The sequence below is a fragment of the Rhipicephalus sanguineus genome, chromosome 2 (assembly GCF_013339695.2).
Source record: "Rhipicephalus sanguineus isolate Rsan-2018 chromosome 2, BIME_Rsan_1.4, whole genome shotgun sequence".
In the NCBI taxonomy this organism is placed as follows: domain Eukaryota; kingdom Metazoa; phylum Arthropoda; class Arachnida; order Ixodida; family Ixodidae; genus Rhipicephalus; species Rhipicephalus sanguineus.
This window is the reverse complement of record NC_051177.1, coordinates 76,518,579-76,545,235: the sequence shown is the minus strand read 5'-3', so window position 1 is coordinate 76,545,235 and position 26,657 is coordinate 76,518,579. Positions and strand designations below refer to the sequence as shown.

At 47.4% G+C, this 26,657-nt stretch overlaps 3 protein-coding genes and 25 non-coding genes across 28 annotated transcripts; all 28 read right to left on the bottom strand.

Annotated features, from left to right (window-relative positions):
• Nucleotides 1–7,383: 7,383 nt before the first annotated feature.
• On the bottom strand, nt 7,384–7,456 carry Trnav-aac (transfer RNA valine (anticodon AAC)). Its single transcript has one exon. It is a non-coding gene; the product is annotated as a tRNA-Val (tRNA).
• Nucleotides 7,457–7,529: 73 nt separating this feature from the next.
• Nucleotides 7,530–7,602, bottom strand: Trnav-aac (transfer RNA valine (anticodon AAC)). The gene has a single exon. It is a non-coding gene; the product is annotated as a tRNA-Val (tRNA).
• A 73-nt stretch (nt 7,603–7,675) lies between these two features.
• Nucleotides 7,676–7,748, bottom strand: Trnav-aac (transfer RNA valine (anticodon AAC)). Its single transcript has one exon. It is a non-coding gene; the product is annotated as a tRNA-Val (tRNA).
• A 73-nt stretch (nt 7,749–7,821) lies between these two features.
• On the bottom strand, nt 7,822–7,894 carry Trnav-aac (transfer RNA valine (anticodon AAC)). The gene has a single exon. It is a non-coding gene; the product is annotated as a tRNA-Val (tRNA).
• Nucleotides 7,895–7,968: 74 nt separating this feature from the next.
• On the bottom strand, nt 7,969–8,041 carry Trnav-aac (transfer RNA valine (anticodon AAC)). The gene has a single exon. It is a non-coding gene; the product is annotated as a tRNA-Val (tRNA).
• Nucleotides 8,042–11,646: 3,605 nt separating this feature from the next.
• LOC125757355 (uncharacterized) lies at nt 11,647–12,845 on the bottom strand. Its single transcript, XM_049412867.1, has one exon. The coding sequence runs from the start codon at nt 12,829–12,831 to the stop codon at nt 11,647–11,649; it is 1,185 nt and encodes a 394-aa protein (XP_049268824.1). The 5' UTR covers nt 12,832–12,845.
• A 115-nt stretch (nt 12,846–12,960) lies between these two features.
• Nucleotides 12,961–13,033, bottom strand: Trnav-aac (transfer RNA valine (anticodon AAC)). The gene has a single exon. It is a non-coding gene; the product is annotated as a tRNA-Val (tRNA).
• Nucleotides 13,034–13,106: 73 nt separating this feature from the next.
• Nucleotides 13,107–13,179, bottom strand: Trnav-aac (transfer RNA valine (anticodon AAC)). Its single transcript has one exon. It is a non-coding gene; the product is annotated as a tRNA-Val (tRNA).
• A 73-nt stretch (nt 13,180–13,252) lies between these two features.
• Trnav-aac (transfer RNA valine (anticodon AAC)) lies at nt 13,253–13,325 on the bottom strand. Its single transcript has one exon. It is a non-coding gene; the product is annotated as a tRNA-Val (tRNA).
• A 73-nt stretch (nt 13,326–13,398) lies between these two features.
• Nucleotides 13,399–13,471, bottom strand: Trnav-aac (transfer RNA valine (anticodon AAC)). Its single transcript has one exon. It is a non-coding gene; the product is annotated as a tRNA-Val (tRNA).
• Nucleotides 13,472–13,545: 74 nt separating this feature from the next.
• Trnav-aac (transfer RNA valine (anticodon AAC)) lies at nt 13,546–13,618 on the bottom strand. The gene has a single exon. It is a non-coding gene; the product is annotated as a tRNA-Val (tRNA).
• A 74-nt stretch (nt 13,619–13,692) lies between these two features.
• On the bottom strand, nt 13,693–13,765 carry Trnav-aac (transfer RNA valine (anticodon AAC)). The gene has a single exon. It is a non-coding gene; the product is annotated as a tRNA-Val (tRNA).
• A 73-nt stretch (nt 13,766–13,838) lies between these two features.
• On the bottom strand, nt 13,839–13,911 carry Trnav-aac (transfer RNA valine (anticodon AAC)). The gene has a single exon. It is a non-coding gene; the product is annotated as a tRNA-Val (tRNA).
• A 74-nt stretch (nt 13,912–13,985) lies between these two features.
• Trnav-aac (transfer RNA valine (anticodon AAC)) lies at nt 13,986–14,058 on the bottom strand. Its single transcript has one exon. It is a non-coding gene; the product is annotated as a tRNA-Val (tRNA).
• Nucleotides 14,059–14,132: 74 nt separating this feature from the next.
• On the bottom strand, nt 14,133–14,205 carry Trnav-aac (transfer RNA valine (anticodon AAC)). Its single transcript has one exon. It is a non-coding gene; the product is annotated as a tRNA-Val (tRNA).
• A 73-nt stretch (nt 14,206–14,278) lies between these two features.
• Nucleotides 14,279–14,351, bottom strand: Trnav-aac (transfer RNA valine (anticodon AAC)). The gene has a single exon. It is a non-coding gene; the product is annotated as a tRNA-Val (tRNA).
• A 4,930-nt stretch (nt 14,352–19,281) lies between these two features.
• On the bottom strand, nt 19,282–19,354 carry Trnav-aac (transfer RNA valine (anticodon AAC)). The gene has a single exon. It is a non-coding gene; the product is annotated as a tRNA-Val (tRNA).
• Nucleotides 19,355–19,427: 73 nt separating this feature from the next.
• Nucleotides 19,428–19,500, bottom strand: Trnav-aac (transfer RNA valine (anticodon AAC)). Its single transcript has one exon. It is a non-coding gene; the product is annotated as a tRNA-Val (tRNA).
• Nucleotides 19,501–19,574: 74 nt separating this feature from the next.
• Nucleotides 19,575–19,647, bottom strand: Trnav-aac (transfer RNA valine (anticodon AAC)). The gene has a single exon. It is a non-coding gene; the product is annotated as a tRNA-Val (tRNA).
• A 73-nt stretch (nt 19,648–19,720) lies between these two features.
• Trnav-aac (transfer RNA valine (anticodon AAC)) lies at nt 19,721–19,793 on the bottom strand. Its single transcript has one exon. It is a non-coding gene; the product is annotated as a tRNA-Val (tRNA).
• Nucleotides 19,794–19,819: 26 nt separating this feature from the next.
• Nucleotides 19,820–21,107, bottom strand: LOC119381683 (uncharacterized). Its single transcript, XM_037649455.2, has one exon. The coding sequence runs from the start codon at nt 21,068–21,070 to the stop codon at nt 19,880–19,882; it is 1,191 nt and encodes a 396-aa protein (XP_037505383.2). The 5' UTR covers nt 21,071–21,107; the 3' UTR covers nt 19,820–19,879.
• Nucleotides 21,108–23,176: 2,069 nt separating this feature from the next.
• Nucleotides 23,177–24,681, bottom strand: LOC119381681 (uncharacterized). Its single transcript, XM_037649454.2, has one exon. It carries the CDS (start codon nt 24,679–24,681, stop codon nt 23,671–23,673), a length of 1,011 nt encoding a protein of 336 aa, XP_037505382.1. The 3' UTR covers nt 23,177–23,670.
• A 125-nt stretch (nt 24,682–24,806) lies between these two features.
• On the bottom strand, nt 24,807–24,879 carry Trnav-aac (transfer RNA valine (anticodon AAC)). The gene has a single exon. It is a non-coding gene; the product is annotated as a tRNA-Val (tRNA).
• Nucleotides 24,880–24,952: 73 nt separating this feature from the next.
• Nucleotides 24,953–25,025, bottom strand: Trnav-aac (transfer RNA valine (anticodon AAC)). The gene has a single exon. It is a non-coding gene; the product is annotated as a tRNA-Val (tRNA).
• A 73-nt stretch (nt 25,026–25,098) lies between these two features.
• Trnav-aac (transfer RNA valine (anticodon AAC)) lies at nt 25,099–25,171 on the bottom strand. Its single transcript has one exon. It is a non-coding gene; the product is annotated as a tRNA-Val (tRNA).
• A 73-nt stretch (nt 25,172–25,244) lies between these two features.
• Trnav-aac (transfer RNA valine (anticodon AAC)) lies at nt 25,245–25,317 on the bottom strand. The gene has a single exon. It is a non-coding gene; the product is annotated as a tRNA-Val (tRNA).
• A 74-nt stretch (nt 25,318–25,391) lies between these two features.
• Trnav-aac (transfer RNA valine (anticodon AAC)) lies at nt 25,392–25,464 on the bottom strand. The gene has a single exon. It is a non-coding gene; the product is annotated as a tRNA-Val (tRNA).
• A 73-nt stretch (nt 25,465–25,537) lies between these two features.
• Nucleotides 25,538–25,610, bottom strand: Trnav-aac (transfer RNA valine (anticodon AAC)). The gene has a single exon. It is a non-coding gene; the product is annotated as a tRNA-Val (tRNA).
• Between the last annotated feature and the right edge of the window lie 1,047 nt (nt 25,611–26,657).

Below are 26,657 nucleotides of genomic sequence, written 5' to 3'. Positions count from 1 at the left end.
TTACCGTTTATCCTAATCAACGTCTTCATTATCATTATCATAATCTTTTTCATCGTTCGTGGGGACTTTGCTTGGGTGTGTGCCACGGATACAATGCTCTACTCTACTACGCTTGTTAATGACTCTGCTTCAACGCTTTCATCATCATCGTTCATTATCTCCATCATCAATGCGTTCACCGTCACGTTCAACGCTTTCATCATCACCACCACGATTCAAGGCGCCGTTACTCGCCGACAGCTCTGCTTCAATGCATTCATCATCAACGTGATCAATGTGACCATCAGTATGTTCATCATTACGTCGAAATTGAACGCTTTCATCATCAGCAGCATCAGCAGCAGCAGTAGCATCAGCAGCAACATCTTTCAAGAAATTCCTCAACGACTTCCCCCTCCTCCTCCGGGTGAATGGAAAACCTACGCCTCTGGCATTGACTTTAAACTGGCTTTGTACGGACACTCAGTGATTCAAGATAAGTGTACATATTCTTGGCGAGTAATACTCCAAATCACGTTGCAGTATGTTGAGAATATTAAATTCTTTCAAGGAACTCGTACCGCGCGTAACCTGCTTTACGTGTTCACGCAGTGATTATTCAAATAGAAAAAAAGAGGAGTTGCGAAATTCAGAAATTCTTACAGTTACCGAGAGACCCTAATACCATAACTTGTTCTCTGCAATTAAAGTGTAGTGGGATGAAGCTGCATGTGTCACGTAATAAAATACTGCGACCCTTTTCAAAGACGACCATCATCGTGCACAGACTACAAAACGTGCACAGGTGCCGCCACCTATTGGTTTCCATAAAAATAAATGTCGTCTTTCGTTTTAGCGTAACCCGTAGGATGGCGCCACCATTTCGGCAATGAAACCGGAATGTCGCGCTTTTTAGCCCGACTGCAGGAAAGCTGACTATCTGAATTCTGCAGGAGCGAGCCATTTCGTAGGCAAACCATGTGAATAGGAAGTTTCAGTTTCCATATACATAGTTTTCATGTGACGTCACACCGTCGTCTGCTGGCGGTGTCCGCCATGTTGGAGAACAGCGACAAACGCGCGCGAGCATGCCCAAGCGTGCGCACAAGTGTTCATCGCTGTCTTCCTGCAGTCTGTCGGCGTGGTAGTAATTGATTTTGCTACTTGCGAGCTATCGAGTGTTTGAATGATGGCGCCTGTCAGGCGGAAGGAATTCTGCCCGTCATATTTTGCCGAGCTGGCGGGTCCGACGCGTGCACGTTATGAAGCGAAGATCAGCATGTGCGATGGAGTTGACCCCTACACGTTGTGCGCCGGTACTGACACGACGACGGACGTGGAGCTACTACCGGTTACGACGCATGCCGACATCGTGAACTATTTGGTGCTGTGGACGAACCACGTATCGCTCACCGAAATGAAAGCTTACAAGTCACTTGAGGCTCACAACTACTTCACCAGTGGCCGTGTGAGCGGCGTGACAGCAAAGCGGCTGCCCTCCAAGCGCGTCATCGTGTTGAGCGAGGTAAAGTTATTCAGCAGGCGTCTCTTGACTGAAGTGATCGTCTGCATCGACCATTTCAGGCGAAGGATGGTCAACCTCTGCCGGCTGAATGTTAGCTGCGTTCGCGGCTGTGGCCACCTCTTTTTTTTTTTTTTTTTTTTTTTTTTTTGCCAGCCGATTTTTGGCGCGCTTGTACCGAGAAGTATTAACGCCCGGTGCTGTGCGGTTGCTGTATCCCAAGTGTTGGCTCGGCACCCAATCCGGGTTTGTGTTGTCCATTAGACTCGCTGGCTGTCCTGCAAATTACAAAACATCAACAGTGAAAACCTGGCGCGCTGTTGCATGTGAAATTGCGACTTCAGCGCGAAAACGGTCTCGTTACAAGCTGTTACGAACAGCGCAAAATTACAGAGGCACTCGCGATCATTAGCCCGATGTGAACGGCATTTTCAATGCACGGTACAAACAACACGCATCGAGCACGTTAAACTCAGCAGTTTGGTGCAGACAGTGACATTTTAACTCGGTTGCAGTACGCGCGGATCGCAGTCGAAGGTGCCCGTTAAGCAGCAGAAGATCCGGAACGGGCTCGAACGCGACCCGGAGAGCTCCAGATTTAAACCGCTGCACACACAGCGACGGCTGTGTTGCAGGCGATTGTAAGCGGTGGCGTTAATTTTTTGAAGTTTTCGCTTCATCCTGTTTTGCTTACCTGAGATGAAACGCCGACCGCATACACGGAGGTAATCCAGGTTCTTGAGGCCCTTTCTGTTGATGCGAGCGAGCCAGAGACGACGACGCTGCTCCGACAACACTTTCGTGCGGTCGCATTGCCGAGTTATCACTTTCGGCAATCGGTAGAGCCCGGTTCTTGGCTCCAGGTCCATTTTCTGTGCGGCAGACGTGCTTCTCGCACTGCAGCCAGTCATCGCACCCATCGGCATTGTGACGCCGCGCTGTTACTGAACCCGCACAACGCGAAAATATCGGACCTGCACACGCACCCAACGATAACACCGCGCTAGCAGTTCACCATCATGGCGGCCACCTATCCCACAAGCCCCAGTTGTGACGTCCGTGAAAACTATGTATAAGTTTATCATAAGTTCATCATGCAAGAATTACCGTACTTTTACGGTTCTAGCGAGCACTTTTTTTTTTCGCCTAATGTCGCCCTCAATTTGTGCGCGAATTAGAACCGGGCTGTAAAACGAAATCGGCATCTTTATTTTTTTTTCCTAATCTAAAGTTACCTGCATATTACAATCGGGTGCGTGCTAGAATCGGGCAAATACGGTATATGCAAAAGAATGCACTCAGGGGTCTGAACTTCATACGACTGCAAAAAGATGATTTGCTCGTAAGAGGTGTGTAACGAGAGTTCATAAAAATATGCTGAAAAATAGTTGCTCGCGTGCAATGTCATAGAGTGTAAAAAGTTAGCAAGAAAATTAAAATACATCACTAAACAGCCGAACACTTAATCGAGCAATAATCTACTTATCTGAAAGTGAAGCAGTTCAATAATTGACGTTTCTATCCATTCAAAGATAACGGTGACTTACATAAATAATGTAAGTCAATTGAAAGTGTTAACGCCAAAAGCGAGGACGTCATTTTCCGTAGTTGACGGCTTACATTTAGATATTAGCAGTGGAATTATAGGCAAACGTATTGCAGTTTGTATTAATGACAATGACCTAGTGAGTGTAAATTCGCAAACAGTCTTTTTGTTAAGTAATTTAAGCAAGGGAATAATTTAACGATAGCTAAACAAACAAGATGTACAAAGAATGATGTTAGCCTGAAGTTAAGCGAAAGCATTAGAGCAAAAATAACCGTTGGTAACAATTGCGAATGACCTGGTTCTGAATCTGCTGGGAAGACTCAGAGGGAACAGTTACGACAAATGCTTTTATTTTTTTTAGGAAGTGATACTATAGGTGGACATGACTACGATTGGACGCAAAGTGCAAAGATAGGAACGCGTGTTCTGCTCGTGATTTAATGCGACCTCTTATGCCGAAATCTTTTTTTTTAACTTAACATAAGCAGTCACAGCGAGACTGTATATGGCTACACAGTGCTAGATATAGCCAGGAAACCCGACATTTTTTGTCTGGTTTCCTAGATATAGCCAGCATTTAACCAGGACCCGATTAAGAGTGTAGGCGAAACCAAAGTTCGTACGTTCTACGTGCGCAAAAACTCCTAGCGCACAGAAATTGGGCAAGCTCCATTACTCACCACTGGTCTATTAAAAATGAAGAAGAGAGAGTGAAGAACTTTATTAAGGTCCTGAGGAAATGGATCATGGGGACCTTATGGGCGCCCTAAAGTCACGTCGGTGGCTCCTCCCAAGTCGGAACCGGGAGACGGAGTCAGTCATTCGCGTTTCAAAAAACGTATGTGTCACAGCAATCGGGAAAATCCCACTACTCACCACTGGTCCACTAAAAAGGCAGAAGGGAACACATGTTAGGCAAACACCAATTAAGATTTCTGGACAGACGTAACTAATAACTGAGAAAGACTTTAATGAACCTTCGGGATTAACCCATTGATAAACACCGGCGCCGAGTGTTCCAGCTTCGTTGGTTAGCCATCTGTACAGAGTGCTTAGGCGGTGATATTACAACTTGATGAAACTTACAGAAATTGAAAAATGAAATTTTAAATGCCTGTCTTTATGGTCAGAAGTGCACCCACAATAAAATTTGTTACAATTGTATGAAACCTTCAGAAATTGAAAAGTACTACAGCATTTCCAAAGGCCGTCTTGGCCTGAAACGCACCCACAATAGTTTTTTTTTTTTTTACAAATGGATAAAACTTTCAGAAATTAAAAAAAATACAAGAATTCCAAGGACGTCATACCAGCAACTTCAGCGAAGCACAACTGTCTTGGAGATGACAAGAGGTAAAGCAGGAGGTTGATGATAAGTTCTCTTCGGTTGAGATCTAGGTCCCACCTTCTTGAGGCTTTGACTCTTCGTTCGATGTGGGCGACGATGAGGCGCCGACATCGGCAAAATGATCCTTTCCGCAGGGCAGAGATGGACGCTGTGGGTGTGTCCCAGACGATCTCGTTCAACTCATTCGTTGATCTCTTAGCAACTGCGATCGCTTTTGCACGGCCTGAAAACACATCTCGCATCGCCAACCCCTTAGCATCGTTACGAGATTCATGCATGAAAATAAGCCAAGCTAGAGTCCGTTATTTCGCCGTGTACCAAGAAGCTCCACTATTCGACTAGTTACAACACACTTTTGGTCGCGAAGGATGTCATGTATGAGTTTGTATGTTTGATTGACGCACTAATTAGCGTATCGATACAGTCCAGCGGCTATCCGTCCACTGCGGACTCCTGTTGTCCAAATAACTTGATAAGCCGCTCCAGCACGAAGGATACCAGAAGCAGCAGAGCTGCTGCCTTTTAAGCGAATGTGCCTCTTCTTTATTGTTTCTTTCATAAACGCTTGTGTAGCAGAACCGAATTCTTGCTGTGATTGCTGAGTGAAGCCGTCGAGTGGAGCTCTGTATGGATGTGTTCTTGCCGGTGGACTACGCTGGAGGGTCACAAAGCGGAGTAATATGACGGCGGCCACATTTCGCACAGTGGATTGTGCAATCACTGCATTCTTTAGTGGTGTGGCCTCTTTTAGCACAACGGTAGCACGGTAGCACCTCCCTTTGGTTCGGAGCTTCGTTTTTAGTTCCTTTATCGGCATGGGAGCAGTGCATTAATTCAGCCGCCTCGTGTGTGTGACAATCGCAAAGGGGACACCTTTCTGCGTCGCATTGGACACACACCTTGAGGCTGGTGGCTGAGCCCTTTTCCCTGATATGATCACGGTGCTTATCCTTTGGAAGGTAACTCATAGCCGGCTGATGTAGAGCTTGTGCGTGGCATATGCGTGCACCCTTTCTCGGCTCTCCAGTTCCAGGCGAAGCGAGCCGAGAATCGCATCAAGAGTGGAAATGTCGAGCACATCTTTGTCGGTTACGTGAGTCTTGTGGAACTCGACAGCCCACTCTGCGGGCAACACGCGAAACAAGACTGTGTACATCTTCGCACCGTATTTTGCTTCAACATCCAGATTTTCAGCCCGGCAATGTTTCTCTCGACGTTCGTGCAGGCAACGGAGCGCGTTCACGTCATTCAGTGTTTTAACTGACAGCAGATCCAACAACTGCGTGAGGTGCTTCTGCACAAGCATGTCCTGTCGGCCGAAACGTTCCTTCAAGGTCTTTTTGGCGTACTCGTAGTTCTGTTCACTGCCCTGGGTGCCACTCACCGCTGCAGCCGCTCTGCCCGACAGCAGCGCACGGAGGTACAAGACTCGCTCGATGTTTGAAACTTGAAAGGGCGCCGTTTTCATGCACAGACTGACGGAATTGCTCCCAAAATGGCTGCCAGCCAAGACGGTCACCGTTGAACTTTTGGAGTTCCAGTTTTGGTAGCTTGAGAGGCTCTGCGCCGCTGGTGGGCGATAAGTCCGTTGTACTTCCCATGATCCAGGCTCTTTCGCTGCAAACGCTCAAGTCGGGTCCGCATACGTGTGATGAGCGCGTGGTATCTCCGCACGCCTCCGTACTCCTCGGCGAGGTCATCTGTGCTAACGTACGGTTCGATGAACGCGTCTTGCTGCTTCAGATCTTTGACGATGGCCTCCGATTCATCTCCTACTGTCGTGATGCGGTCTTCTTGGTCTGGCTCCAATTCATCTTTGGTCTTCAGTAGCACGAGCTCCTCCCTCAGCTTCTCCAGCTCGATGCGCAACACGGTCAGCTTTGTTCGGAGACGCTCCATCTTTGTTCGGTCCAGTTATATCAGTGTTCGCTGAACCCCTTGTATCCGCTAAGAAATCCCGCGTTTCGGCACCAAAAATTTGTTATAAAAAGGTTCGCTATCAATAACTCGGTGACGCTGAGGTGTATAAATGGTACAAGATGTTTATTTACATTATTTACAACTGGGGTGAAGGAGCTGAGGATCTTTCATCCTTCGTCGTTCGGCTGCCTCTCTTTCCTCGGCCGCCGAGTTCCCCCGCTCCGGCCACCCTCTCTCTTTCTCACGTTCTTGTCGGCCGCGCCGTCCGGTTCAGCAAGAGCCCGTCTGGTGCTGTCCATTATCCTGTTCCCAGAACACGTACGCTGGAGTTCCAATCCCCAAACTTTTCTCGTAGGCAGGCAAGTGTCGACCAGCGACCTCGCGATGGTGGGGGGAACGGGAATATCTTTAACACTGTGCATTTGTCATACACCATTAAAACAGCATCTAAAATTACTGATCCCACATTCACGTGTTCTAATGTTAGAAACAATTTACCCTGTATCACTCTGTCAAAAGCCTTATTTAAGTCTAGTTGAATCATAGCCCTTCGACCCTCCATGATATACCAACATTCGAGAACAGTTCTTGCTACATGAATATTTGTAAAAATGGGTCTGCCTTTAATGCCACAGGTCTGATAAGATCCGACAAGGGACCTTATAACACTTTAGAAATGGCGAGCTAAAACTTTCATGAAAACCTTGTAATCGGTGTTTGTTAAACTTAGGCGTATCGGTCGATACGCTTCTACTGAGAGCCGTTTCGACGGTTCATTAGTTTTAGGAATTAGTACAACGTGCGATTTTCGAAATGACGAAGGTGTTAGTTTTTTATCATAGCATTCAACTATAACTCGACGTAGCGCTTCTGCCAATCCAGTTTTGAAAAACTTGTACACTGTTGCCCCAAGACCATGGCCCAGGTGACTTTCGTGAGCTTAGTCCATCGAAGGCTTGCTCAACTTCAATCACTACACTACACTACAAGCACAGCTGCATGCAGCTTCTGTGAACGAGTCTTTGTTTAATAAAGTAGTAAGAAACGGGGAAAAAAGAGAAACCTTGTGCCTGCCAGGGATCGAACCTGGGACCTTCCGCGTGTTAGGCGGATGTGATAACCGCTACACCACAAGCACAGCTGGATGCAGCTTACGTGAACGAGTCTTTGCTTAATAAAGTAGTAAGAAACGGGGAAAAAAAGAGAAGCCTTGTGCCTGCCAGGGATCGAACCTGGGACCTTCCGCGTGTTAGGCGGATGTGATAACCGCTACACCACAAGCACAGCTGGATGCAGCTTACGTGAACGAGTCTTTGCTTAATAAAGTAGTAAGAAACAGGGAAAAAAAGAGAAGCCTTGTGCCTGCCAGGGATCGAACCTGGGACCTTCCGCGTGTTAGGCGGATGTGATAACCGCTACACCACAAGCACAGCTGGATGCAGCTTACGTGAACGAGTCTTTGCTTAATAAAGTAGTAAGAAACAGGGAAAAAAAGAGAAGCCTTGTGCCTGCCAGGGATCGAACCTGGGACCTTCCGCGTGTTAGGCGGATGTGATAACCGCTACACCACAAGCACAGCTGGACGCAGCTTACGTGAACGAGTCTTTGCTTAATAAAGCAGTAAGAAAGGAGGAAAAAAAAGAGAAGCCTTGTGCCTGCCAGGGATCGAACCTGGGACCTTCCGCGTGTTAGGCGGATGTGATAACCACTACACCACAAGCACTTTTTTTTTTTTTTTTTTTTTTTTATTTCCAGTTTCAGTACATACAGATTGGTTAACAATACAATAATATAACAAAGGGTGAATAGTTAAAAACGTTCTCTGGTCTTAGAGAACGTGGTACTAAAAATAGCGCTGAATCAACAACAATTCTACTTTCGGCAACCATTCCGGTACGTTGGGTTGAGACTTCTGCTCTTCCACAAATCTGTGAAGGCTATCCTTAAAGTATTCACTTGCCGATCTTGCTCCAACATCCACATTTCGCACTGCCACACGACATCTCCAGACACTGTGCAGTACAAAGAGCATAATCAAGTCATAGGGTACGCCACCAACACTGTCTATGGCCAAAAACCTGATTCCTTGGGGGTGCAGGGGAAAATCTTTCTTAAGTGTTCTCTGCAGTATATCCCACAGAAACACTGCATCCCAACATTCTAAAAACACGTGATCAATTGTTTCATCTCTTTTACATATTTCACACTGTACGCCCCAGGGTAGGAAAAATCCCCTTTCGGCCATCCATGTCTTCACTGTCAGCGTGCCAGTGTGTAAGCGAAAGAAGAAAGTTTTCACACCTGCTGTCACAGGCATTCTTTTTACACGCTTGAGAACATCTTTTCCCTTTGTTGTACTGTACTGAGTTCTGTATAGTGGCATAGGCAGCACCATATCACGCAGGTCTCTGTATAACTTTTTCCTGCTTACATCACTTAAATAGCTCAACGAAAAACGAGTAAACAAAAAGCGCGCAGACATAACTACTTCTTTGAGGAAACCGCGAATGCTTCCGTGCATGTGTTCTGTCGAAACAACGAAGTCAGGTAAGGCCTGGCTTAATCGTAGCTGGCACATTGTCCGCAGGAAGGGGTGTTCCACATCCCTTAAGAAAATAAAACGATTGACTACTTGGCGTAAGTACAAATGGCTTAAACCAATCCCACCATTACGGACTCGCATAAACAGATTTGTTCTGCTAGCTCGTTCCCACGTGGAGCCCCAAATAAACACTGCGAATATGCGGTGGAGCTTTTGGACATTCATTCTCGAACAATGAATCACTTGCATGACATACCACAGTTTACTTATGAAGAATAAGTTACATACTGTAGCTTTAGCGAAGACTGACAGGTTCCATCCGTTCCAGTTATTGGCTTTTTCTCGTAGTTTATCGATCTCATCATGCCAATGTGGTTCACTGTCAATATAATTGCTCAGCGGCACACCCAAATACTTAACGGGAGTGGTAACAAACCTTAAGTTGGCGAACGTGTCTGGGGTAGACGGCCATTGACCGTGCCAGAACCCGAGACACTTCCCCCAGTTCACGGCACTTCCACTTGCAATACAAAATGACTTGACCATTTTAGCAACATGCAGAATGCTGTCGTAGTCTGTACAAAATGTGGCAATATCATCGGCGTAGGCCAACAAACGCACCTCTACGTGTTGTAATTTAAAACCGCGTATCTGTTCGTTCTTTATAATGCACTGGCAAAAAGATTCAACATACAGACCAAAAAGCAATGCTGAAAGAGGGCACCCTTGACGCAGAGATCGTCGCACTGGTATACGCTCACTGACCACTTTATTCACTATTAACTGCGTAGTGCACGACCTGTACGCCATTGCGACTCCATCTCTAATAACATGGCCTACATTGACATGGTCTAGCACGCACAACAGAACGTCATGGGGAACCCTATCAAAAGCTTTTTCGAAGTCTATCTGTAGCATGGCGACTCCAGCACCTGTCACATCACAGCATTCCAGGATAGAACGGGCGATGCTTGTATTCGTTTTAATCGAACGACCTTTGATGCCACACGTCTGGTGTGGCCCTACTATCTCTGTTATTACAGTTTGCAGTCTTTGAGCTAAAACTTTCATGAAAATTTTATAATCACTATTAGTTAAGCTGATAGGCCGGTAAGCAGCTACGTTACGTAATTTTACGGGATCGTCAGTTTTAGGTACTAGTATCGTGTGCGCTGTAGTGAAGGACGGGGGTAGAGACTTTGTTTCGTAAGCTTCATTGTAAATATTGGTCAGAATTGGCGACAGGGCGTTCTTGAAAGCTTTATAAAACGAAGCACCAAGGCCATCCGGGCCCGGCGACTTTCCACAAGTCATGCTCTCTATCGCACAGTTCACCTCGCCAACAGTGATAGGCTGCTCCAAGAGTTCTTTCGTTTCGTTGTCTAGCCGTGCTATCAAGGCAAGGAACTCGCTTTTGAAAAGTTCGATGTCAACCACGCTTCTAGCGAACAATGCACTATAGTACTCCGAAAAAGTTTTAACTATTTCGTTTGTTTCTTTAGTGATTACGCCTTCGCGTTCAATTTCTACTATTTGTTTCTTTTGCGCATGCCACTTTTCCGCACCCAACGCTCTTTTCGTCGGCGTTTCCCCGCTTATCAGCCTCTCAGCTCTTGCTCGAACTAAAGCACCGCGGTATCGCTCGATGTCGATAAATTCTAGCTTGCGTTTTATAGTCTTGATGTCCTCGATGAATTCGCCAGGTCTGCGTGTTTCTTGATTGATAAGCATCTGAAGGTTCGAACGCAGTCTGTTTTCCTGAGCTCTTGCCTCTCTAGCGACGGCGCTGGATCGTTCCAGTGCTTTCATTTTAATCTGATTTTTAAAGAATTCCCACCTTTCCCCCATGAGCAATTTACTTTCCACACTCAGTGTCTTAAGTATTGCAATTGCTTCTTTCACAAAGACCTCGTCTTTCAGCAGCTTGCTATTCAATTTCCATAACTCCCATTGAAATTTATTTCGCGTTTCCGCCCGATTAGCAATAGTAAATTTAACCAGGCAATGATCACTGAAACAGACCGGCATAACATGGTACTGCTGACAAAATGGTAAAATATCCAGAGACACGTACGCTCTGTCTAGTCGGGCATGGCTCGATCCTTGGTAATGAGTTAATTGTACAGCACGTGCACCTTCTAAACATTTTCCTACATCTTCAATGCAGAAATCACTCACTATTTCTCGAAGAGCTTTGGTGCTTGCATCATTAAAGTTCCTCCTGCTCGTTTTATCTGCTGCAGATAGTACGCAGTTGAAGTCGCCGATAATAATGACTAGCTTCTGGCATTCGCAGAATTGGCGAACATGCTCAAAAAAGGAGCGTCTTTCTTCTACATTATTGGGTGCATACACGCAAATAATACGCCACTCCTTATTCTCAAGAAGGAAATCATAGACAATCAAACGCTCGTCACAACAAATTATTACCCGTCTCGATAGGCACAAGCTACGGCGCAGCAGTAGGCAACAGCCCGCCGATGTTCCTACAGCATGACTAACCACGGTATCATAGACCGACGTGAAACGCCGCACCATGTTCCCAGTCTCTGCTTCACCATCTACTTTAGTCTCTTGTATCGCTACAACGTCGAGGTCATTCTCGGTCACCAAACGGTACACCTGACTCTGCTTTCTTTTTGACGCAAGGCCTCGTACGTTAAGCGTAGCGATGCGTAGTGATTTAGCAAGGATGATCATTGCAATATCAAAGAGAGGCTGGCAACATGGTGCTTACCTCAGGAAGAAAGGGCATGCCAGGCCGTTGAGCCATGGCGCCGTTAGCATTACGTCGGCGCAGGTGGCGGAGTTGCCGCCACCGATTTGCTGGTGGACAGATTCGGTCGAGGTCGATAAGTGGGCCGTCGAATGGGGGCCGTCTTGCTCGGGGGTTGTCCTTCACCATCGTCGTTCGTTGTTGCCTCGCCAGTGTCCTCATGAGCCCGCTTGGCTGACGGACTGGAAGTCGAAGCCTCCGAAATGTCCATGTCCGCGGGCTTGTCCCCGTCGTTGTCAGCCGGTGTAGCGCAGAGGTCGTTATTTTTGCGGACCTTCGCATCAGCAGCCTCCGTCAGCGGTGGCCACTGCTCGGTAGATGCCTTGCTTTTCTCCGCCGCTTCTACTGAGGTCGACTCGGAAGGTTTAACGGTGGGTGGGGCTTCGCGTCCCACTTCTGCCGCTGTTTCTTCTGCATCCGCTTCGTCCATAAGGTGCTCTGAAGTATCCACGCCTCTCAGGGAACCGGCGGCGCTTGCGTAACTTTTCGCACATTGGGTTGCCTCATGGCCATAGCGATGGCAAATAGTGCAACGTGGCACCTGGCACTCCCTACGGATGTGTCCACTAGCTTTACAACGAAGGCAAAGTGGGGCTCTGCCTGGTACAACAATCAGTGCAAGCTCACCGGCCACCTTGATTTGGTGCGGAAGGTCATCAATCTTGACTCCAGGACCCAACTTCAAGGTCACCATTCGAGTCGTTGAGCCCTTGTCTGCGACGCCTTGAGCACGCCAACGTTCTCTAGAAACTTCACTGACCTTCCCGTACGGCAAGAGTGCGGTTCGCACGTCTTCGTCCGACACACCATGAAGCAGCCAGTGAATCTTGAAGCGAACGCCACGGTCATTAGGGTCAATAATAAGGCACTTGCGGTCTTTCACCTTGACGTCCTTTGCGGCGAGCAGCTTCTCCGTAGCGGTGGCATCTTTCAAGGTGATAGCCCAGACGTGATTCATCTGATACGCCCCCAGCGTGACAACGTCGGCGAGCATCCCAAGATGAATCAACGTGTCCCTGAAATCCTCGACTCGATATGGCCTTGCACTTACGTCTGCGTGCATAAAAACAGTGTTCAGCACAATTTTTCCTGTTGGCAGGTTCGGCAGGATAACCTGATAATCTTCAACAGCATCAAAAGGCCTGTTACCGCGGCCCGCTGGGGCCGCTGATACCGCTCCGTCGGAGCCCTTCATTCCGCGTCCGTACGCTAGCGTGGCCGGAAGTGGAATCTGCACTACACCACAAGCACAGCTGCATGCAGCTTCTGTGAACGAGTCTTTGCTTAATAAAGTAGTAAGAAACAGGGAAAAAAAGAGAAGCCTTGTGCCTGCCAGTGATCGAACCTGGGACCTTCCGCGTGTTAGGCGGATGTGATAACCACTACACCACAAGCACAGCTGCATGCAGCTTCTGTGAACGAGTCTTTGCTTAATAAAGTAGTAAGAAACAGGGAAAAAAAGAGAAGCCTTGTGCCTGCCAGGGATCGAACCTGGGACCTTCCGCGTGTTAGGCGGATGTGATAGCCACTACACCACAAGCACAGCTGCATGCAGCTTCTGTGAACGAGTCTTTGCTTAATAAAGTAGTAAGAAACGGGAAAAAAAAGAGAAGACTTGTGCCTACCAGGGATCGAACCTGGGACCTTCCGCGTGTTAGGCGGATGTGATAACCACTACACCACAAGCACAGCTGCATGCAGCTTCTGTGAACGAGTCTTTGCTTAATAAAGTAGTAAGAAACAGGGAAAAAAAGAGAAGCCTTGTGCCTGCCAGGGATCGAACCTGGGACCTTCCGCGTGTTAGGCGGATGTGATAACCGCTACACCACAAGCACAGCTGGACGCAGCTTACGTGAACGAGTATTTGCTTAATAAAGCAGTAAGAAAGGAGGAAAAAAAAGAGAAGCCTTGTGCCTGCCAGGGATCGAACCTGGGACCTTCCGCGTGTTAGGCGGATGTGATAACCACTACACCACAAGCACAGCTGCATGCAGCTTCTGTGAACGAGTCTTTGCTTAATAAAGTAGTAAGAAACGGGAAAAAAAAAGAGAAGACTTGTGCCTACCAGGGATCGAACCTGGGACCTTCCGCGTGTTAGGCGGATGTGATAACCACTACACCACAAGCACAGCTGCATGCAGCTTCTGTGAACGAGTCTTTGCTTAATAAAGTAGTAAGAAACGGGGAAAAAAAGAGAAGCCTTGTGCCTGCCAGGGATCGAACCTGGGACCTTCCGCGTGTTAGGCGGATGTGATAACCGCTACACCACAAGCACAGCTGGATGCAGCTTACGTGAACGAGTCTTTGCTTAATAAAGCAGTAAGAAACGAGGAAAAAAAAGAGAAGCCTTGTGCCTGCCAGGGATCGAACCTGGGACCTTCCGCGTGTTAGGCGGATGTGATAACCACTACACCACAAGCACAGCTGCATGCAGCTTCTGTGAACGAGTCTTTGTTTAATAATGTAGTAAGAAACAGGGAAAAAAAAGAGAAGCCTTGTGCTTGCCAGGGATCGAACCTGGGACCTTCCGCGTGTTAGGCGGATGTGACAACCACTACACCACAAGCACAGCTGCATGCAGCTTCTGTGAACGAGTCTTTGCTTAATAAAGTAGTAAGAAACAGGGAAAAAAAGAGAAGCCTTGTGCCTGCCAGGGATCGAACCTGGGACCTTCCGCGTGTTAGGCGGATGTGATAACCGCTACACCACAAGCACTTTTTTTTTCTTTATTGCCTGTCTTTGGCCCACATAAACAATATACATATTTACAGATATTTACACAAAACAATCATAAACATCGTTAAAAACGACCGCTCAAATGTTGTGGCCGCACATGCGTTAAAATGTTGTAATCGTCGATAATAATTCGACGCGTGCCAACCACTCTGGAGTAAATTCCTGCAACTTTTGTTCCTCCACAAAATTCCTTATGCTTTCTTTGAAGTACTGCGTAGGCGATCGTGCATCTACATCAACGTGACTGACTGCCATTCTGGATTTCCAGATGCTATGAAGAGCCATAAGCATTATCAGGTCGAATGGGGTACCGTCGTCACTTTGTATTGGCAAATAGCGGATCCCATGTGCGTCAAGGGGAAAATCTTTTTTGATTGTGCGCTGGAGCACATCCCAAAGAAAGACAGCATCCCAACAGTCCAGGAATACATGCTCAATTGTCTCATCCTTCCTGCATATTATGCAATGCGTGCCCCAAGGAACATAAAACCCCTTTTCAGCCATCCATGATTTTACAGTCAGCGTACCGGTGTGTAATTTAAAAAAAGAAATTCTTCACACCTGGCGGTATCAGCATCGCCTTGACGCGCTTTAGTACAGTGTGCCCATGGCCTACATTGTAAAGGGACCGATATAAAGGCACTGGTAGAAACACATCACATAGGTCCTTGTACAGTTTTTTACGCTTGACTTCACTCAAGTACTCAAGTGAAAACCGCGCTGACAAAAGCCTACAGGAAAGCACAACTTCGCGAAGAAAACCATAAACACCACCGGGCACACTGCCGGTTGAGACAACCATGTTGGGCAAGTGTTGCCCCAGGCGAAGTTGACAGACAGTGCGAAGGAATGGGTTGCTAACGTCCCGAAAGAAATAAAACCGACTGACTACCTGTCTCAAAAACAAATGCGACAAGCCCAGTCCTCCATTTCGCACTCGAAGAAATAAATTGGTTCGACTTGATCTTTCCCAAGACGAAGCCCACACGAACACTGCGAACACACGGTGAAATCTTTGGATGTTTACCCTCGAACAATGCAAGACTCGTAGGGTATACCAAAATTTACTCATTAAGAAGATGTTGCAAATTGTGGCTTTAGAAAACATAGACCAATTCCAGCCATTCCACTTATTTACTCTGTCCCGCAGTTTATCCACTTCGCTCCTCCAGTGCGAATCGCTGTCTTTGTAGCACTCGAGGGGGGCACCCAAGTATTTCACCGGTGTCGTAACAAAACTCATGCTGGCAAAACTGTCTGGGGTTTCTGGCCAGTCACCGTGCCAAAAGCCCAGGCATTTGCCCCAGTTTACCGCGCTGCCGCTCGCAGCACAGAAGCTTTTAACACATTTGACAGCTTGTGTTATGCTGTCTGAATCAGCGCAAAAGATGGCAATATCGTCCGCATAAGCCAACAGCCGGACTTCAACCTCATGCAGCTTAAACCCGCGAACACAGTCATTCTCTATGACATTCAAACAAAAAGACTCTATGTACAGACAGAACAACAGTGGCGAGAGAGGGCAACCTTGACGGACCGAACGCTTGACTGGGATGCGCTGCCCCACCGCCTTGTTAACGATCAGCCGCGTTGAGCAGTCTCGGTACGCCATGGCAACTCCCTCTCTAATTATTTTACCTAAGTTCACATGTTCTAAAATGCACAGAAGAATTTCATGAGGCACCCTGTCGAAAGCTTTCTCCAGGTCGATTTGGAGCATTGCCACTCGTGCTCCAATAGCGTCGCAGCATTCGAGGATACTCCGTGCTGCGTGTATATTAGTGAAGATAGTTCGGCCTTTAATGCCACACGTCTGGTGCGGCCCCACGAGCTCCGTAATGACTGTTTGCAACCTCTTAGCTAGGATTTTCATAAATATCTTATAATCTCCATTAGTGAGGCAGATTGGGCGGTAAGAAGTTACTCTGCGCAATGCAACAGGGTCTTCCGATTTCGGTATAAGAACAGTGTGGGAGGATGAAAAGGACGGGGGTAATACTTTCAGCTCGAATGCCTCATTGTATACGTCGGTTAGGACTGGTGATATTGCTAAATTGACACATTTATAAAACGCGGAAGTCAGACCATCAGGGCCAGGGGACTTCCCCGGATGCATACTTTCAATAGCACTTTTTACTTCCTCTTCTGAAATGGGTTCCTCCAATATTTCTTTCGTATTGTTGTCTAGCTTTGGCATCAGCGTTAAAAACTCTTTCTTAAAACGGTCGACGTCGACTGAGCAGGCGGCGAATAAGCTGTTGAAGTGCTCAAAGAAAGCGCGCTCGATATCGTCTGCTGCATCGCTGACTTTACCATCGTGTTCAATTTCTGTTATCTGATTACGTCGCGCGTGCCACCTTTCTGAGCCCAACGCCCTTTTTGACGGTGCTTCTCCCATTATCAGTCTCTCGGCCCTTGCCCGCACCATAGCACCACGGTACCTTTCGATATCGAACTGTTCTATTTTGCGTTTCAATGCGCGAATATCGTCAATAAACATGCCGGGCATCCTACATTCTTCGCTGATCAATTTTTGCAGGTTTCTGCGCATCTGCTTTTCTTCTGCCCCTTTTTCTCTGCTTATAACACTCGAGCGCTCCAAAGCCTTCATTTTGACCGCCTGCTTGAAGTTCTCCCATTTTTCTCTGAACGTCTTCTTACCCACAACTTTCATTTCTTCAACTTCCGTCATTACTTCCGCCATAAACTTTTCATCGCTCAGCAGGTTCGAATTCAATTTCCATAGTTGCCACTCGAAGCCCCTTTTCCTTTCTTTCGTGCTAGCTACTAGAAAGCTCACCAAGCAGTGATCACTAAATGAAACGGCGCTAACACGGTATTCCTTGCAAAATGGCACCAAATCAAGACTCACGTACGCCCTATCTAGTCGGGCGTGGCTGGCTGCCTGAAAGTGGGTGTACTGCTTAGTCCTCCCACCACCGAGACATTCAGCCACATCCTCCAAGCCATGGTCACTTATTATATCGCTTAGTACAACGGTACTTGCATCTTTGTACTGTCGAGCGCTAGTTTTGTCATTGGCTGAAAGAACGCAGTTGAAGTCCCCAATAATGATAAGGAGCCGGTTACACTGAGTATACTGTTTTAGCTGTTCAAAGAATACGCGTCTTTCATCGGCAACAGTCGGTGCGTACAAACAAATTACACGCCATTCCAAAGATGAAAACAAGAGATCACACACAATGAGCCGACCAGACGGACATGACGTTACGGCCTCTATTTTAGCATGCAGACTCTGTCGGACGAAGAGCACACAGCCGGAAGAAGTCCCTACGGCATGGCTAACTATAGCAGAGTACCGCGACAAGAATTGGCGCACCATGCCCCCAGTTTCCTCGTCGCCATCGACTTTAGTCTCCTGCACTGCCAGAATGTCAAGATCGAGGTCGCTTACTAGTCGGTACAGTTGGCATTGCTTTCTCCTTGAGGCAAGGCCACGCACATTTAGGGTGGCCACACGGATTGAACTTTCTATTTGCATCATTTTAAGGCTGTGAAAAACCCAGGGGCATGGCGCTTACCTCACAACTGCACTTCCTTCCTGAACGCCTTGCCCCAGTACAGTCCTCACGGTGGCAAAGGCGGCGTTTCCGCCGTCTTGCGCTCCGTTGGAATGTTCGGCCGTGGCCGAAGGAGAGCCCGCCGCGCGGGAGTCGTTTTGGCGGGTGGCTCGTCCGTCGCGGCCGCACTGGGCCCCTTCTCGTTTTTCCCTGCGTCGTGGGGACGCTTCCCCGTCGCGCTGGCACTGTCGGTGTCGATCACAGTCATCGGTTCTGGCTCGGAGGGTGTCTCGACGGTTCCGCCGAAAAAGGTGTCGCCGGTGCTGCTCGCATCAACCTTTTCACTCCTTCCTTGTGCACCTTCGTGCGGAAGCCCGGCTTCGGGCTTACCTGGTGCTTCACGCAGGCCATCTTCTTGTGAGCTTGACGAACCATCTTGGACAGCCGAGTTTGGGCTCCCTCCTGCTGTTTCCTCCGAGTCTGCCTCGTCCATGAGGTGCTCCAGTACGTCGTTTGCCTGCGCTGGTCCGGTAACGCTGGCGTATGTCCTTGCGCAATCCGCGTCTTCGTGGCCGAAGCGGCGACAACGATTGCAGCGGGGTACTCGGCAGTCTCGACGTATGTGCCCAGTACTCTTGCACCGTAGGCACAACGGAGCACGGCCCGGGACAACAACAAGAGTCAACTCTCCGGCAATCTTGAGCTGGTGCGGAATGTCATCGACCTTGACGTCGGAATGTAACTTCAACCCCACAGACCGTGTCGTCGAGCCCTTTTCAGTGACGCCTTGCGCTCTCCACTTCTCCCGCGTCACTTCTAATACTTTCCCATAGGGCGTCAAGGCCACACGCACGTCTTCATCGGTCACGCCGTGCAGCAACCAATGTAGCTTCAAGCGAACCTCGCGGTTATTTGGGTCGATAAGCAAACATGGGCGATCCTTTACCTTCACGTCGACGGCGGAGAGCAATTTCCGAGCAGCGTCAGCACTCGTCATTGTCACGGCCCACACGTGGTTCATTTGATACGCCCCCAACGCCAAAACGTCGGCGAGCGCACCAAGCTTGGCCAGAGTGTCCCGGTAATCTTCGACGCGGTAGGGCCGGGCTCTTGGATCGCCATGCATAAAAACTGTGTTCGCAACGATGCGTCCGGAAGGCAGATTGGGCAGAATCACCTGATAATCCTCAGAACTAGGAACAAAAACCCTGTTACCGCGGCCCACTCGGGCCGCTGAACCCGCTCCGTCGGAGCCAAACATCCCGCGACCGTTTCGCTCGAAAGCCGGAAGTGGAATGACTACACCACAAGCACAGCTGCATGCAGCTTCTGTGAACGAGTCTTTGTTTAATAATGTAGTAAGAAACGGGGGAAAAAAAGAGAAGCCTTGTGCTTGCCAGGGATCGAACCTGGGACCTTCCGCGTGTTAGGCGGATGTGATAACCACTACACCACAAGCACAGCTGCATGCAGCTTCTGTGAACGAGTCTTTGTTTAATAAAGTAGTAAGAAACGGGGAAAAAAAGAGAAGCCTTGTGCCTGCCAGGGATCGAACCTGGGACCTTCCGCGTGTTAGGCGGATGTGATAACCACTACACCACAAGCACAGCTGCATGCAGCTTCTGTGAACGAGTCTTTGTTTAATAAAGTAGTAAGAAACGGGGAAAAAAAAGAGAAGCCTTGTGCTTGCCAGGGATCGAACCTGGGACCTTCCGCGTGTTAGGCGGATGTGATAACCACTACACCACAAGCACAGCTGCATGCAGCTTCTGTGAACGAGTCTTTGTTTAATAAAGTAGTAAGAAACGGGGAAAAAAAGAGAAGCCTTGTGCCTGCCAGGGATCGAACCTGGGACCTTCCACGTGTTAGGCGGATGTGATAACCACTACACCACAAGCACTTTTTTTTTTTTTTTTTTTTTTTTTCTTTATTGCCACATCTTCAAGCATACATAACATTCACCACACTATGAAGCCAACAGAACCATTAAAACCGTTTTAAGGTTACTAAAGTATCTAATACAGGTAGCCAATCTGGTGGTTGGGACTGCGACTTATACACATCTCTTATTTGGACAATACTTTCAATGAAGTATTCTCGGGGGGCCTTGGCGTCTACATCGACATTTCGTACAGCCATACACGTTTTCCATAAGCTGTGTAAGGTCAGAGCCATGATCATGTCATAAGGTACTCCGTTTTCATTTTCTACGGGAAGAAAACGGATGCCGTAGGGCGTTACAGGGAGTTCTTTTTTGAGGGTTCTCTGCAAGACATCCCACAGGAATACTGCATCCCAGCAATCTAGGAAAATATGTTCAATTGTTTCGGGCTTCCGGCAGATGAGGCAGTTTATTGACCATGGCACGAACAGTCCTTTGTCTTTCAACCACGGTTTTACCGGTAGAGTGTTCGTATGTAGTTGGAAGAAAAATGTTTTAACCGATGGGCGGACCATCATTCTTTTAACTCGCTTTAAAACGTTTCGCTCTGAGCCTACACAGTACATGGCTCGATACACAGGCACTGGTAACATAACGTCTATAATGTCTTTATATAGACGCTTTTTCGGAACATTACTTAGGTACTCCATTGAAAACCTCACTCTTAGCATTTGGAAGGACAAAACGACCTCGCGAAGGAAGCCGCGAACATTCCCTTGCTTCACAATACTAGATACAACAAATTCCGGGATGGCGTTAGCTAATCGCGTTTGTATTACTGTTCGGAGGAAGTCGATCTTCTGGTCACGCAAGAAAATAAATCTGGACACAATTTGTTTAAGAAATAAGTGGACTAAACCCAATCCACCACTGCGTAGTGACCTAAATAAATTTGTTCGGCTAGTTCTCTCCCATGTTGAGCGCCACACGAACACTGCAAAGACTCTGTGCAGTTTCTGCACGTTGACGCGAGACATACAAAGCACTTGAAGAACATACCAAACTTTGGCAACTAGAAAAACGTTGCAAACTGAAGCCCGAGTGAACACAGAAAAGTCCCGCCCGCCCCATTTATCAGTTTGTTCCTTGACGCGCTCGGTTTCATCGTTCCAGTATTGCGTCGTATCGCGATAGTGCTCCAACGGCACGCCTAGGTATCTGACTGGTGTGGTAGTCCATGTCATGCTTGCATAGTAATCTGGCGTATTTTCCCACGGTCCATGCCAGAAACCCATACACTTGCTCCAGTTTATAACACTTCCTGTAACTGTGCAAAATAATCGTGTTTCTTTCACGCTTTCTTTTATGCTGTTCTTATCGGTACAGAAAACAGCTATATCGTCGGCGTAACACAGTACTTTGACTTCGTTTGTTAACAACCTAAAGCCATGAATTCTCTCATTATGAAGGATTTTCAAACAAAAGGGCTCAAGAAAAATTGCGAATAATAACGATGACAAGGGGCAGCCTTGTCTGATTCCACATCTAATCTTGAAACTTTGAGTAACATTTTTGTTAACAATGAGGCTCGCTGAACTGCAGCTGTAGCACATTTTCACTCCATCGGTTATCACTGACCCCAGATTGATATGTTCCAGTATGCTGAAAAGGATTTCATGGGAAACGCGATCAAACGCTTTCTCCAGATCCAGTTGTAACATTGCTAGCCGTTCTGAAAAATCGTCACAGTATTCCAGTGCACTCCTTGTCACATGAATGTTAGTAAAAATTGAGCGTCCCTTAATTCCACATGTTTGGTGGGGGCCCACCAAATCTGTGATAACAGTTTGCAATCTTTTTGCCAGCACTTTCATATATATTTTGTAATCAACATTTCCTAAACTTATTGGTCTGTAGGACGTGACTGACAGGAGCTTGACCGGATCGTCAGACTTTGGGATCAGTGTGATATGCGAAGATTTAAAGATGGTGGCACTACATTTTCCTTGTACACTTCAGTTATCACGCGATGCAGGGCTTCTGCAAGCTGTGGTTTAAAGGTCTTATAAAATGCACTTGACAGGCCATCAGGGCCAGGAGATTTCCCTACTTTTAATTCATTGATTGCGTCTTCAATTTCACTTATAGTTATAGGTGCTTCTAGACGGGTCTTCACATCGTTTCCTAACGAAGGCATTAGGTGAAGGTACTCTTTTTCGAAGCCTGTTGTAGTACTAATTTGGTTCCCCAACAGGTTTTTGAAGTATTGCACGAAGGCTAGTTCAATTTCTTGTTTGTCGTTTGTTATAGCACCCTCATGTTCTATCTCTCTTATTTCATTTTTGACAGCGTAAGTTTTTTCCTCTGCAAGGGCACGTTTGGTCGGCGTTTCTCCCAACAAGAATCTTTCACTACGAGCGCGAACAATGGCTCCTCTATACCTCTCAACATCTATTGCCTCTAGTTTACTTTTTACACTTTTAATTTCGTTACTTAATGCTTCCGATTGTGCATTTTCTGCATTCAGCAAATAATCTAATTGTCTCGAAGAGCATTCTCCTCTTTTCTCTCGTTTCGGCGCATTGCGCATGCTCTTTCGATGGCACACATTTTAGTCTCTTGTTTGAAGACTTCCCATTCAGCGATAAAGCGGTCTGTTTTAGATAGTAGCGTTTCAATGTTTCTTTCTGCTTTGCTCACAAAACCATCGTCCTGTAGCAGTTTATCATTAAATTTCCAAAGTGTCCAATTAAACGATGGGTTTTGTGTTTTGCTCCTAAGGAAAACATTACCAAGCTATGGTCACTAAAAGACACATGCTTTACGCAGTAATCTTGGCACAGCGGCACCACATTTGCAGACACATACACTCTATCTAGGCGTGCTTGACTTGCACGTTGGAAATGTGTGAACTTTGGTCGGCTTCCTTTAGCTAGAATGTCTCCAATATCTTCTAAGTTATAATCTTGAACTATCGCACTTAGTTTAGTGCTACTACGGTCTCGTACAGGTTCGTTTTGTATTCTATCAGCAGCGGCACACACACAGTTGAAGTCACCTAAAAGTAGAATGATTCGTTCACAATTTAAGTACGGTACAACGCTTTCGAAGAAAGCTAAGCGCTCTGCTTCTCTATTCGGCGCGTACAAGCAAATAGCTCTCCACTTCAAATCACAGTATGAAAAATCACACACAACTACCCGCCCCGTTTTACACACAATCACAGTTTCTACCACTATGCGAAGGGAGTTGCGGAGTAACAAGGCACACCCCCCAGAAGATCCTACCGCGTGACACACGCATACGTAATACCGTGCGATAAAGGGTTCCACCATGCGGTCCGTCTGAGCCTGGCTTTCCACTTTCGTTCTTGAATCGCTAAGATATCAAGATTATTGTCCAACAACAATCTCTTTACTTGGTATTGTCTGCGTTTTGAAGATAAGCCACGCACGTTTAGTGTGCCGATACAAAGGGGCGTGTTAAGTGTTAGCGTCATTTATAGGGGATAAAGACCAGACCGCATGGCGCTCACCTTGCTCTGTAACGGACAGCGAACAGTACTATATCGATAGCTGGCCCTTGAGGCTGTCACGGGCGAACACACCACAGGCTCCTTGCGGACAAGGCATTGGGGTTCAAACCCTTCCGCTCGGCCTCGCTCAGTTCTTGCGTGTAGTTCGCCGGCCATAGTACTGGCAACTAGTTGGACCAGGAGGCTATGGGCCTCCCGAGGTGTGGCGATCCGGTGGTATGTTGGGCTTCGGCTTCAAGGACATGCGGCGGACTTGGGCCGTCTTTGTAGGCGGTTCGCCGGTATTGGTCTCAACCGGGGTCTTGTTCTCAGCTTCTGTTTCCTCACGTGCTCTCTTCCACGGGGTAGTCTTCGTGTCCATCATGTCGTCAAGTTGACGCTCGGGTTTTCTACTGGTGTTTGCTGACAGTTCACAGTATTTTCCATCGGTTTGGTGGGCGTTGCCGTTGACTTCTCAGAGTGTGGAGTGCGTTGTTTAGCGGGCACGCTTACAGGTTCTTCCGGTTTGTCGCTACTGGCTGGTAGAAACGAAGGAAACGTGTCAACAGGCTGAAGTTCCCTCGTTTTACTAGCTGCAACTTCCTCGGCTTCTGATTCGTCCATCTGATGTTCTGTTTTATCATCCCATGCAGAGGGCCCCGCAACCTTCGCATAAGTTTTTACGCACTCTTCCTCAGCATGGCCAAAGCGCTTACACGATGTGCACCGCGGCACTCTACATTCACGTCTGATATGACCTGTTCGTTTACATCGTAAGCAGAGGGGAGCTCTTCCAGCAACAACTACTAAGGTCAGCTCACCTGCTACACGCAGCTGATGCGGGATGTCTTCTTTCGTGTAACCTGCTTTGAGCTGCAGACTTATAAGCCGCGTCGTTGAACCTTTCTCGGATAGACCTTCTGTGCGCCATCGCTCCCTTGACACTTCCGTGACTTTGCCGTACGGTGCAAACGCCGTCCGTACGTCTTCGTCGTCGACATGATGAAGGACCCAGTGTAGCTTTAGTCGTATATCCTGGTTGTTCGGATCCATCACGAGGCAACGCCGCTCCTTCACTGACACTTGAGATGCCGAAAGCAGTTTCTTCTTCGCCTCGTTGTTCTTCAGCGTCACCGCCCACACGTGGTTCATTTGGTATGCGCCTAACGCTTCAACGTCAGGCAACATGCCCAAATATTCAAGTGCGTCACGTATGTCTTCCACTCGGTATGGCCGTCCTCGAACATCAGCATGAAGGAAAACAGTATTCAAAACGATGCGACCGGTTGGAAGCGGAGGCAAAATAACTTCATATTCCTGGTTTCCGAAGGCAGCGTTCCGGTCACCGCGGCTAGGCATGGCCGCTGATACCGCCCCAGAGGAGCGTAGCATTCCCCAACCGTTCACGACAGTGTCCGGAAGTAGAATCCCCACCACAAGCACAGCTGCATGCAGCTTCTGTGAACGAGTCTTTGTTTAATAAAGTAGTAAGAAACGGGGAAAAAAAAGAGAAGCCTTGTGCTTGCCAGGGATCGAACCTGGGACCTTCCGCGTGTTAGGCGGATGTGATAACCACTACACCACAAGCACAGCTGCATGCAGCTTCTGTGAACGAGTCTTTGTTTAATAAAGTAGTAAGAAACGGGGAAAAAAAGAGAAGCCTTGTGCCTGCCAGGGATCGAACCTGGGACCTTCCGCGTGTTAGGCGGATGTGATAACCACTACACCACAAGCACAGCTGCATGCAGCTTCTGTGAACGAGTCTTTGTTTAATAAAGTAGTAAGAAACGGGGAAAAAAAGAGAAGCCTTGTGCTTGCCAGGGATCGAACCTGGGACCTTCCGCGTGTTAGGCGGATGTGATAACCACTACACCACAAGCACAGCTGCATGCAGCTTCTGTGAACGAGTCTTTGTTTAATAAAGTAGTAAGAAACGGGGAAAAAAAGAGAAGCCTTGTGCCTGCCAGGGATCGAACCTGGGACCTTCCGCGTGTTAGGCGGATGTGATAACCACTACACCACAAGCACAGCTGCATGCAGCTTCTGTGAACGAGTCTTTGTTTAATAAAGTAGTAAGAAACGGGGAAAAAAAAGAGAAGCCTTGTGCTTGCCAGGGATCGAACCTGGGACCTTCCGCGTGTTAGGCGGATGTGATAACCACTACACCACAAGCACAGCTGCATGCAGCTTCTGTGAACGAGTCTTTGTTTAATAAAGTAGTAAGAAACGGGGAAAAAAAGAGAAGCCTTGTGCCTGCCAGGGATCGAACCTGGGACCTTCCGCGTGTTAGGCGGATGTGATAACCACTACACCACAAGCACAGCTGGCCGCAGTGTTTTAGAACGGGGCTCGTATGCAGCCTGCTCGGCAGCGGTGGCCCACTTCGAGAGACCGGTTGTGTGGCTTGGAGTCGCGATTATTGCAACGTGCCCTGCATTAACAAAGGATCAACTAGCCAGGTAATAACAGAAAAAAAAGGATCTACTGGAGTTTATGCGTCCTAAGAAATTCCGAACCTCATATTCAGAAAGTGTCCTCTATTGTTTTTTTTTTTTTGCACAATCATGGATTTTTGCTGATCTTGAACTCTGTGTGTTCGGTAAAACTGATCACAGATTTGTGGTAAATGGTCAAGGTGCCTTGTACGACCATACAAAAAAAGACTTTGCAGCCTCAACCGCAATCGCGTGCACCTAATATCTCTTGGAATGTTGTTGCCCGTGTAGCTCAGCCAAGGCTTTATTTTGCATTTGTGGTATGTTTAAAATAATATGTATTCGTATACAGTTAATTGGGCACAGACGACCTTGAGATCCGCATCATTATGAATGCGGGAGGGCTGTCTGGCCTCTATGGCGTAAACTAGCGGTTGCACAAGATTATCATTGTATCATGTCCTCCGATTCCGGTAATTAACGCTTAATGAGCCATTTTGTTTACTGTAGCCGCCGGTCTACATTTCTCGGATCTTCCGCTCGACCTACTTAGTGAAGAACGTACACATTTGCGATTAAACCTTTTTCAGTAGCTCGGTTCACGAACTCACCCATACAGATAAGGTTTCTGCGCCCTTACGGAATTAAATCTGTATTTACTGTTCTTTTTTTATTTTTTATCTAGTAGTTGCATTAGAAAACTCTGTGAACGAGTCTTTCTTTCAATATCTCGATATCTTTCAATGTCTACTGCTTCTAGCTTGCTTTTAGTTTCTTTTATTTGCTTTTCGAACAGGCCCGGTTTAGAACTTTCAGTGGTAAGTAGGAATTGTAGTGTATCGTGAAGCTGTCTTTCTTTTTCTTTTTCTTTTCTGCGCATTGTGCACGCTCGGTCTATTGCCATGAGTTTGACGTCAGATTTAAACATTTCCC